Raw genomic sequence first — 12,403 nt, 5'->3', positions numbered from 1 at the left:
CTACAGTGTGAAGGTTACTCAAAATATGAAAAATAGAACCGGCGTATGATCCGGCAATCTCATTTCTGGATATTTATCCAAAAGCATTGAAATCAGGGTCTTGAAAAGAGATTAACATTCCCATGTTCATTGCAGCACTATTGATAATAGCCAAAATGTGGGAAGGACTTGTTTTTGAGGTTCAAATATTTAAGAAACGTCTGTTTCACTATTCTTCAAATTATTTTGCCACAGTTTTTGACAATTTCTAAACCTCTAATTTTGTAACAATAACTTCATTTCAAAATTCCATTGCCCACTAAATACTTACTGCTTTTACTCTGAACTGTTTTAGCTTTACTTGGAAAGATCAAAACTTACACATGGTTTTCCCAACTAAGTTTCCATTCTTTGGTAGGAAGCAAAAAGAGGTTGTTATAGGTACTCTTAATTCCGTAATTTGATTATCCTATGGGTGCCTTTAAGTCAAATGAAATATCAAATTACCTAGGCTAACCTGCTTATTCCTATTTATTGGCCCTCGTATTCTATAAAAACTTGACTAACAATTATTTATTTATTTATTTATTCATTTATTTATATTTATTTGACAGACAGAGATCACAAGTAGGCAGAGAGGCAGTCAGAGAGAGAAGGAAGCAGGCTCCCTGCTGAGCAGAGAGCCCGATGCAGGGCTCCATCCCAGGACCCTGGGATCATGACCTGAGCTAAAGGCAGAGGCTTTAACCCACTGAGCCACCCAGGTGCCCCTTGACTAACAATTATTAAATCTCAAATAATCCCTGAATAAACATCTCCCCTCTTCAACTCTATTTTAGAAGTTTAGATCTTTAGAAATATTGAACATCTTTTTTCCCCTCAATCAACTAGCTATTTCATTTAACCAACCCACTACAAAACGTCAACATTAACATTGCTTTAATGTTAAGTGATTTTTCAACTACGAATGCCAAATGTAAAACAATGAACTCTCTCCCTTCCTATAACATCTCAAGTCTTATCTAAACAAGAAGCCCCATTGCGTAGAACTCCTCAGATGGGCTTTTCTCAGCGTAAATCAAAGGTAAAGGCTAAACGTTGCCCACCCCACCCCCTTATTGTCTCTCTTCTCTGCTATCAGATAAAATCTCCTAAACTATGAATGTGAGTGTGGATATGTCTAACAGTCCTTATTTATTTCCACCAAATTATTGAACTTTCTAACACTGTAAAAGACACTGAAACGTTTCAAGATTCTTTTGATTCCCGGTCCACTGGAAATGTTGTCTTACCAAATATGCTGCCACGGACCGGCTGTGGGTCCTGGCACGTCCACCTGGGCTAAGAAGGCCATTTTTACTTTTAATGTGCCAAAGCATCACTGACTTGACTGTGATTGATTTGTGATTTTGCTTCAAAAAAGCAAATCCCTGAGAAATTGTGTCTTAGGGTAATAATATGTAATGTTAGTAACTTGTTCTATATTTAGTAACTTGATCTATGTAGCGGACTGGGTCCATGCAATGGCATTTCACCTAAAACTAGAGTAACTGCTTAAACATTCCAACTTCTACTTTGGCCCAAGTTTTTAACGGTAAATGTCTGTGATCACTGTGGAATCCACAAGTTTCAAAACTCTGTAGGCACCCTATCTTCTCTTTCCTGATCTACCAAAACTGTCGTGCATGAACAATGACATACTCCTGTAATACATTATTTTCGTAAGCTGATGATTCTTAGAATTGTATGTCTTCATTCATCTAAACTAGGTCCGAGTTGTGGTGTAAGCTGGCCCAAGCAAGCAAGGATTTTCTTCTTGTAGAAAAGAAATGTTTTAAGGCCAAATTCAAACATAGCATGAAAAAAGAAAAATACATAATTCAAAAACAGTATCCTCTATCACCTCACACTTCAGAATGGTAGAGTAGCTAAAATCAAAAACTCAGAAACAACAAATGCTGGAAAGGATGTGGAAAGAAAGGAACTCTTGTGCACTGCTGGTGGGAATGCAAACAGGTGCAGCCATTGTGGAAAACAGTATGGAGGGTCCTCAAAAAATTAAAACTAGAACTACCCTATGATCTCTATGATCCAGGAATCTCACTACTGGATATTTGCCCCCCAAAATATAAAAATGAGAATTCAATGGGATACAGGGATTCCTATGTTTACTGTAACATTACTTACAATAGCCAAATTATGGAAGCAGCCCAAGTGTCTATCAACAGATGAATGAATAAAGAAGATCTATATCCAGAAGATACCTATCTACATCTATCTATCTATCAATCTAATCTCCACACATACATACATACATACAAACAATGGCACATTATTCAGCTGTAATAAAGAATGAGATCTTTCCATTTACAATAAGATTGGAGCTACAGAGTGTCGTGCTAAGCAGAATAAATCAGAAAAAGACATACTGTATCATTTCACTCCTATGTGGAATTTAAGAAACAAACAAACAAATGAACAAAGGAAAAAAAGAGACAAATTAAAAAACAGATTCTTAACTGTAGGGAATAAACAGATGGTTACCAGAGGGTGGGTGGGGGGATGGGTGAGGCGATGGGGATTAAGAGTGCACTTACCATGGGGAACACGGAGTACGTTATAGAATTGTTGAATCACTGCAGTGTACCCCTGAAACTAATATAGCACTGTACGTTAAGAATACTGGCATTAAAATGAAAAGCTTGATTAAAGAATAGTATCCTGAGCTTCCTGTGGAAAACAGTATGGAGGATCCTCAAAAAATTAAATATTTAGTAAGACTATCACAGTGCGAGACTGTGATAGTCTTACTAAATGGGACTGAAAAATAACGGAAGAATTCCCTTGCAGCATCTGGCACTAGCTTCCGATTTAGGCACCTGCACAAGAGGACTAGCATTTTGTTGTTGTTTTGTTTTAAGAAAAGCTGTCCTACTTTATTAAAAATCTGTGGGGAACTTTAGGAAGATCTCATTTTAGGCACCACTAGCTCGTAGAGGCCTCAACTATATTAAGTTCAGTTTTATTTTCTCCCCAACATCTGTTCGCTGCATGGCCTACCTCTTGCCAAGGCTATCTTTAATTCTATCCCTTCAGCTTTTTGATTCCCGAAGAGAGAAGTGGAGGCAGGTGTACAATCTGGGCCTCCTGAATCTCAGTTCCCAAATCTGACTACACTTAACAGGGCATGTGACAAAACATCACTATCATTTTCCATTAACTGTATACAGGCTGTGTTTCTCTGAAAAGGTGAGAGACAACTGATCTCTAACATTTCTCAATTAATCTTTTCAGCTGGCTTTCAGCTTGCTTTTCCATGGGACCAACATTCTCTTTTAAGATGAAATTGTCCAAATCCCACATCACTTACTGTGTTCAATACTGTTTTCCTTTTTGTTGTATAGAAATTCCTCTAAAAGAAAGGAAACTTTTAAAATAGAGAAGGAGCTACAGCCATGTTTTGTTAAAGTTCTTGCAAGATTAAATTCAGCTTAAAACTATTTAACTTAGAAAGTAAATGATCCAGAATTGTTGGCTTAATTGTCTTCTTTAAATTACTACACAGTTAGAGTAGACAGAATCCAGCCTTCGTATAAGCTGGGGAGCTTAGGTCCAGAGGTTGAAATTCACTTGCTAAATAAAATTTGGAATGGATATTTGGAGATAGGAAATTCATTTCTTCAAATGTTAGAAGACACATTGTTTTATTAGACGTTGAACAATAAAGAGGAAACTTGAGGGGTTTTTTTGTTGTTGCTGTTGTTACCTTTTAAACATAGCAGAGTAGTCAACTTTCAAATATAAGAATAAAGCGGGTTTTTAACCGCAAAAAAAAAAAAAAAAAAAAGATAGAAAAAGAGACAAATGTATCTGTATGTTTGTACCCCTGGCCTTTCTGGCTCTAACATTAAATACAGGATCTTTCTTCATCTGTGTTATAAAATGCCTCTTAGATGAATCAGCGGGGGGATAGGATGGCACCTATGAAATCACCTTTTTTTAATATAAATACAAATCAGACTTCCTTTCCATATGTAGCTTATTTTTCTCAGCTTGCTAAAAATGAAAGCCCAGTTTAGTCTTCCTGTGTGCCGCGTCTTTCTTCCCTCGCCTGAGTCAATCCTCTGATTTGTTTAAAAGGAAAGTGCAGCCTGTAGAGAACAGCCTGAAGCAGCAGGGGGAGAAAACTTTTAACAGCTGTCTGGTGCCTTGCCAAGGGGCAAAGTGCTCTCAATGGATAAAACCTATTTTTATCCTCTTTTCCATCGCTTCCCACTGCCCGGCCAAAGGCCCTGTACAAACAGGCAGACCCGCCAAGCCTAAGACGGTCACACCTCGCCAGCCATACGTGCAGCCGGCCCAGGGAGATGGGTGCCCAACCGGGGGGGGGGGGGGCCGGCTGCGGGTGGGCTCAACCCTTTCCCTTCACGGTGCTCCCGGGCAGGTCCCTCTTCTGGGACACTCTCGTGCTGCTCTTGTTTCCAGCAAGAGACTTACACTTTGAAATTTTGGTATAGCTCTTTTCTTTCCCTCTCAAATTTTAAACTAACTTACGCCTTTTTCAACGTAGTAGGTGGAGACAGAGAAGTTCCCTGACTTATTTCCTATAGGAACTGAAGTGGTGGAAATCAGGCAAATGTTAAGAAAGCTGGAGCCCACATAAATGGTCCTCTACCGTAGAGTCAGATGGACTGCATCACTACCAGCTAGAAAGGAGGAGGACGTACATACAGACAAAAATTCACGAGATCTTTAATACCTGAGATGTATAGCTTTGATAGACACATTTCCTAGGGTTTGGGGAGGAAGCTAATATGATCATTGACTTCTGATGTACCATTTTCCCTTGCTTTTTTTTTTTTTTTTTTTTTTTTTTTAGGATTTTATTTATTTAGAGAGAGCAGCAGAGGGAGAGGGAGAGGGAGAGAGCAAACCTCAAACAGACTCCTCCCTGAGCACAGAGCCCGCCACAGGCCTCGATCTCTCGACCCTGAGATTGTGACCTGAGCAGAAACCAAGAGTCGACGCTTAACCGACTGTGCCACCCAGGCATCACTTGCCCACACTTTCTCTTTTCCTTTACGGGATTTTTCTTGCCTTCTTTACGGTCTTACCTGCTTAGGTTGCTTGGCATCTCTAGTTATTTTTAGATCTGTGTGCTACACAGCTGTATGATATCAAAGGAAAAATTTCACTGTTTTTAATGTGCTAAAATAACAATATTTAGTTCAAACAGTACTATCTTAAACCTCAGGGAGCAACTCTACCAAATCACTTTCGCTTGTGAAAGCAGAGTAGAGACACAGCCCTCAGAGATCATGCACAGCAATCTACAGGATAAAGATCTTATCCAAACACTGGCAGCATGCCAGATGGAAAAGCTGCCAGAGGGGGGGAAAAATGTATTTCCAAAGATCATTTTATAATGGTCAATGGAAACCAGGTTTTCCTTCTCTTCTTTTTTTCTAGGATTGTATTACCCTTCAATCTTTTTCGTCAGAGGTGAGCAAAGAGGATAATTGTCATGTTTGCTTCTTTGCTAAATTGTCCATGTCTTCATTCCTTTATACCTTACTCATATCAAAATTCCTAATTATTTGAAACTTTGGTATCAAAAACCGTGGCTTGAATGTCATGATACTTCTTTTGGAAATTGCCTACTTGCATAACTACAGCTGCAAAGTCAAGAGAAAAATATTTTTTCTTAAGTTGGAGGACTATTTCAAAAATGTAATGCAAGGAAAATCATGCTTTTGCTTTGATTTTAATGATAGACCATCCAGATTGTACCTCAGGCAGTATAAGCCATAAGCCCATTGCAAGTTGCCTTTGACTTAGCCTCAAATGTGCAGCCTATAATTGGGCAAGAGCTTTGTATCATTTGAGCCCCACATCCTTTTGAGTTGTAGCTTAATCTATTTAATATAGGGTTCCTTCCATTATCGAGCTGACAGATTCCACTTGGCTGGAGGCTAAGTGCTAGAAACAATGAGTAAAGACACTTAGATCTTTAGATTAGCATCCAGTTAAGAATATGCTAAATAATTACCAAATGGCTAATATGCTGTACCCTTTGGTGCAGACCCGGGACAAATAAATAGCTATCAGGAAAAGCTTAGGTTTTTTTGTTTGTTTGTTTTGTTTTGTTTTAAGACCAGACATGCAAGATTTCTATAAAAGATAGAAATACTCTCAAATTACAAATGGAAAATCATGAACATTTTTTAGTACAACTTCTTTGAGATTTCTTCTAATTTAGTGACCCGTTATGATTTTATTCCCTTAAAATTGGAGGTTGGGGTCACATATTATGACTAACTCCAGTATATTTCATTCCCTAAGAATGATCCTCTTGAGTTCAAGGATCTGTGAAGTATAGCTTGAAGCCTTGACAAGATTCTAATTAGAGCCTGGTGTAAATGGCTCATTTCAGGGGAGATTATGTTTCCAACTTGTCTAAATATGAAATTAGGGGGGAAAATCAGTGCTTTCTTATAGACTTTCCTTAATGTCACTCATTTTCTTCTCTACATCTGCAACATAGAGCCGAAGTTTTCCATTCCACAAGAATGTATTAGTCTGTTAAGAATTCAAATGTGATGACAGAATTGTTCTGAATTAACTTTATGAATTACAATATTTTGAAATAACAAAATAGATTTGGCATGAGGAAGGATAACTATTTGGTGAAAAAATCTAATTATAAAAGAATCCTCTTTGAATTCGTGTGTTCTTTGGATAAAGGCACACCAAATTCAATTTGTACTAGTTTGAACTTTTGTATTTTACCACCAGGGGGCAGGGTATGCTAACTATTGAATTAGTGAACTCAAAAAGCACAGAGTTTCAGACAGAAGTGAAAAACTCCCTGAATGGCTTCTCCACAGATCCTTTCAGGAAAGAGCTGTTGAATTGTTCACAGCATAATTTTCACACGAGTTATTTAAAAAACTGACTAATTAAAGTGTAAAACTATTAGAGCTCTTTTACAAGTAATTTTTATGATGTGGTAATTTGTTCCATTTAATTTTTAATAATTATGGGTTTAATTTAAAACTGCAATCATAAATGAATGAAAAGAAATTGAAAATAATGGTTTCTCATACATTCCTCCTGTTTATAGATCAATTTCTTCATAATTATCTCAACTCATATTTCATGTATCTACATAGGAAAAAGTAATCTTCCTAACAAATTCACTGTGGAAACTTCAGAAAATACAGAAAAAAAAAAAAAAAACATTTTATTTAGAAAGTTTTCGAGAAACTTGGGAAGACTGAATAAGCAAGGATAATCTGTTTTACTGGGTTCTCTTTGATGACCATTAGCCATTTCACCTGCCAACAAACGACAGTTGTCTTTTGAGATTTGAAGTTAATTCAAGAACAGAACAGTTCAAAAGACAACAGAAATATGTAGCATGGGGGTTTTATATTCAGCTTTCTGAGGTCAGACTTTTTGGAAGAAAAGACAATTGCCTTGGATTTGAAATTGTAAATTTTCACTTGTGCTAGTATAGCTGAAAAGAGTATTTCAAAAGCAAAATCCCAAATGGGCATAGATAAAGGACTTAAAATATATGCAACTTTGAATTGAAGTATAATGGACATATTAGTTTCAGATGAGACAAACTAGTTTCAGATGATTTGATATTTGTATATCTTGAAAAACATTCAATAAGTCTAGTTAACATACCCCATACAGAGTTATAAAATTCTTTTTCTTATGAAGAGAAATATTAAGATTATTCTCTTAGCAACTTTCAAATATGCAATACAGTGTTATTAACTCTAGTCACCCTTCTATCCACTATATTCTCATGAGGTGATTATTTTATAACTGGAAATGTGTACCTTTTGACCCCTTCACCTATTTTGCCAATCCTCCACTCCCTCCCTCTGATAACCACCAATCTATTTTTTGTATCTATGATTTTGGTGTTTTTGTTTTTAAGATGCCACATATAAGTGAGGTCACACAGTATTTGCCTTTCTCTGTCTGCCTTATTTCACTTAGCGTAATGCCCCCCGGATCCATCCTTGTTTTCTCAAATGATGAAACTTTGTTCTTTTTTATGGCTGAATAATATTCCACTTTAATAATTAAAGTGTCTGGGGCACCTGGGTGGCTCAGTGAGTTAAAGCCTCTCCCTTTGGCTCAGGTCATGATCTCAGGGTCCTGGGATCGAGTCCCTCATAGGGCTGTCTGCTCAGTGGGGAGCCTGCTTCCCCCTCTCTGTCTGCCTCTCTGCCTAGTTGTGATCTCTGTCTGTCAAATAAATAAAATCTTTAAAAAAAATAATTAAGGTGTCTTTGAGAGAGAAAACTGGATTTAAATATATTCAAGATAAACTGCTATTATATATAAGGACATGTGATTCTGTATTGATCCTGTTGACCATTCCTTTAATATTATCAATGGTGAGTCTTAAAAACCTTATTAGAAGTAGGTAGAAATTCCTCAGGTACATAAACAATGTCTTTACTCCTCTCCTCATTTCTTCTCAGTGTCCAAGCAAAACCTATGATCCACTGATTAAATCCACCCGAGATTTCCCAGATGACGTCATCAGTTTCATAAAGCGGCACCCTGTGATGTTTAAATCAGTATACCCTGTTGCGGGAGGACCAACATTCAAGAGGATCAATGTGGACTACAGACTGACCCAGATTGTGGTGGATCATGTTGTTGCAGAAGATGGCCAATATGACGTGATGTTCCTTGGAACAGGTATGCTAAAACCAGATTATGATTTCTTCCCAAAGAATTTTTCAGTATTAAATAAAGAAAACGAAAACTTCCAAAAGATTATGGGTCAAAATCGAACTGGGTAATTAGTAGCTAATATCTAGTCAGTATTCCTTAACATTGCATAACACATGCTTTTAAGTGACCGTTGTAAATATCTCCCTGCCTGCTTTAGTGTTATTTGAGATTTCAAAATAGATTTGTATGTTATGACTACAATATGCCTACTTGAGTAGGTGCTCAACACATATTTGTTGATCAACTATGGACTAAAATTAAACGAGCACATCAAAGCAATGCTTCTTTTCAAACTTCACATTTTCCTGTCTCTAGGGAGATTTTTGACAAACCCCCTCAAAGGATCCCTTCACCCAATTTTGAGAATTGCTGACTGAGTTAAAATGGCTTTTCAAAAATTAAGCAACATATTTTAAAGATCTTTAAAAGTAGAAAGTTGTTGAAAATTATTTTTCTTCTTGAATTTTGTGGATTATCACTTTCATAATTAGAGCCTATTTTATTTAATATTTTCATCTGTCAACTGAGTAATTATAAAACAATTTTAAAATCTCTCTTCAGAAAGGGAAATATTGCATATTTAGTATGTCTCAAAAAGAAAAAGAAAGAGGAAAGTATCATTTAATAAAATATCAGGTGAATTCTAATGGCAGTAAAGGTAACATGCATCATTTAGAACAAAGTACTTCATCCTGGATAAATGTTATATGATTTCATGAATCAGGTCTTGCATAAAGAAATAGAAATTAATAGGTTTTCAAGAAATGGACATTTTTATTGAAATAGGTTTTCAGAACTACAGAACAGTTTTATTTTTTAAAATATACTGGTTTTACAAACGTAGGGTTTATCTGGGAGTGTGTGTGTGCCATACTTAGAGGGCGTTTCTGGAATACCAGTTGTCAAGCCTGATTATGTTGCAGATGGCAATACCAAGACCCAGGAAAGGAGGTGATTCTCTCAAGACTATAGAGATTACTAGTGAAGTGACAAAATTTGAGATAATTAGTCTTTCACAAATTCCAAGGAGTTTACCATATAATTTGCAAAGCCCGTCCAAAGCATCCCTAGGTTAACATTTCTAGTGTTGTAAATGCCAGTCAGCCACTAGGTGGTACTACCTGACTTTTCCTGAGAAAATTATAAGGTAACTAAGATGGATAGATTTTTAATTATGACATTTGGAAAATGTATATTTAATATTTTTCAAAGATCCTAGAATCATTTTAAAAATTGCTAAATAATTCAGACTATTTTGTGCAAATAAGATCATTACCATACATGTGAATATTCTTCAACCCAGTGGCAGAATTTAAAAGCATCTATTTTGTGTAAGTTAATTTCCAAGTGAGATTTTTTTTTCTTTTTTCTAAAACGTTCTTTTGATTTTGATTGTCTTTTTGTAATAAGATGCTGCCTTAGAAACTGCAATGGTCTTTCAAATTTGGGTTACTCTTTTAAATTAAACTAAAATAATTTTAAACAAAACTTCAGTTTCTAGCCCACTAGTAAGGTTTCTGTAAATAAAACAGGTCTGATGAGTGCACTACAATTTTCAACATTGTAGATGGCTTCAGTGATTTCTCTATCATTTGTTAACATGATTTAAAAAGGTATATATCCGGGCGCCTGGGTGGCTCAGTGGGTTAAGCCGCTGCCTTCGTTCAGCTCAGGTCATGATCTCAGGGTCCTGGGATCGAGTCCCGCATCGGGTTCTCTGCTCAGTAGGGAGCCTGCTTCCCTCTCTCTCTCTCTGCCTGCTTCTCCATCTACTTGTGATTTCTCTCTGTCAAATAAATAAATAAAAATCTTTTTAAAAAAAAATAAATAAAATGTTAAAAAAAAAAGGGTATATATCCTACCTTTCATGGTAAGTTGGATATAAGTACTGAATAAATACGTCTTACGCTGAAAGAGAAAAAAAAATATTTTAGTGTATTTGCACCTTTCAAATTAAGTTACAAAAAGGTCATTCCGCTTTAGTTATAACTTAAACCTATATTTATGTATTTATATATATGTCTCATATATATAAATATTTATGTTTACATAAACCAATATTTATATATTATATATATGGCTAGGAATGTACTTCAAGTACACATCTTTTAATATATTCTTTATAAGTGTGTGTTTTATGAGCTAGAAACTCTCGTGTTTTGAAAGGAGAGAATCCCATCCATTAAGCTTTCTTCTTGCATGCTTTATTTAATTTGACTTCTTGAGAGGCATTGAAGAAAGATGAGGGAAACATTTTCAGGGTAGCTGGCTATATACTTACAGCCAAACACTGAAGTAGAAACAGCTGGATCATAGGTAATGTATTTTTTCAGACATTGGGACTGTCCTCAAAGTGGTCAGCATTTCAAAGGAGAAGTGGAATATGGAAGAAGTAGTGTTGGAGGAGTTGCAGGTATTCAAGGTAAGAGAGTCCAGAGTTCCTGAAGAGACGACGAAACTTAACAACACTTGGTTTAGAACAGTATGTTTAAATACACTGGCACTTTCCCTGGAGAAGTTTGTGCACTTAGCTTCTTTATTTTCCTTTTCCTTAGGCAATGGAAAAAAGTTGTAAAAGCAACTCAGAAGGGGACTCCCCTTTCCCTGTAGAATACCACTAAATTCAGAGCTCCTGGGATTGCCCCTCATTACTTTATTCTCTAAGCATATGGTCAGACAAATCACCACAGTAGATGAAAGCCGGGGGTCTCTTTGACTATCCAGATGCTTTTCTACTTCATAAATTTTACTTTTCAATTCTTCCTCAATTGAATTTCAGAAAACTGGAAGAGTGTGTAAATCACAGGTCCCTACTTTAATGTAAGGATTTTTTTTTTTAAGTTGCATGATAGTAAGTCTTCATTCTTTATGTATGCTACATTCCCCTAAAGAGTTAGTAGATCTAAAATCATAGTTTTCCAGATTTGGGGAATGTCTGACTTTTTGGGAGGGGGAATTAAATTTTGTGTTTCTTTCTTTTCTTTTCTTTTTTTTTAGGAAACATGTTTTTAATTATGTTAATCACCATACAGTACATCATTAGTTTTTGATGTAGTGTTCCATGATTCATTGTTTGCATATAACACCCAGTGCTCCATGCAATACATGCCCTCCTTAATACCCATCACCAGGCTTACCCATCCCCCTACCCCCCTCCCTTCTAAAACTCTCCGTTTGTTTCCCAGAGACCATAGTCATTTAACAGTGCATTTGAACTGTGGTGTTCTTTCTGGACATTTAGTAACATTTAGTTTAAAATTATTTTCTGAGCATAACATTAGAAATAAAATTTTATCTCTGAGAGGAGCCTGTAAAAAATATGTTGTTCCTTTCATAGCTTTGTGTTGAAAGAGTTCATTAAATCGGGCTGTTTCCCTGTGAACACCTACCGCCTTAAAATGGGGGAAGAACCCTCCACAGGGAGGAAAGTGAAGTAATTAACATGCTGAATTCCACAGGATCCTGTTTACATTGTGATGATAATAGTGGTCCAGGAGTTAACTAGAACAAGATCTGCTATGTGGCATCTACCAAAAACCAAGTCGTGGGTGGTTCCTGAGGGAGAAGCTGATGTCAAATATAAGTGTGAACCCAGAAGCCAAAAATATAACTCCCACAACACATAGAGCACTTTAGAATAAGGTTTACATGGTCAAGA

At 36.4% G+C, this 12,403-nt stretch overlaps 1 protein-coding gene across 3 annotated transcripts in view; it reads left to right on the top strand.

Annotated features, from left to right (window-relative positions):
- Positions 1–12,403, top strand: part of SEMA3D (semaphorin 3D) — a 201,744-nt gene that overhangs the window by 165,725 nt on the left and 23,616 nt on the right. For all 3 annotated transcript variants that reach the window (XM_059170986.1, XM_059170985.1, XM_059170987.1), the window contains 2 exons: positions 8,487–8,709; positions 11,079–11,167. In XM_059170986.1, coding sequence (XP_059026969.1) covers positions 8,487–8,709; positions 11,079–11,167 — 312 coding nt within the window. The remainder of the gene's footprint in view (positions 1–8,486; positions 8,710–11,078; positions 11,168–12,403) is intronic.

Source organism: Mustela lutreola, chromosome 4 (genome assembly GCF_030435805.1).
Source record: "Mustela lutreola isolate mMusLut2 chromosome 4, mMusLut2.pri, whole genome shotgun sequence".
NCBI lineage: Eukaryota > Metazoa > Chordata > Mammalia > Carnivora > Mustelidae > Mustela > Mustela lutreola.
This window is presented reverse-complemented; position numbering and strand designations above follow the sequence as displayed.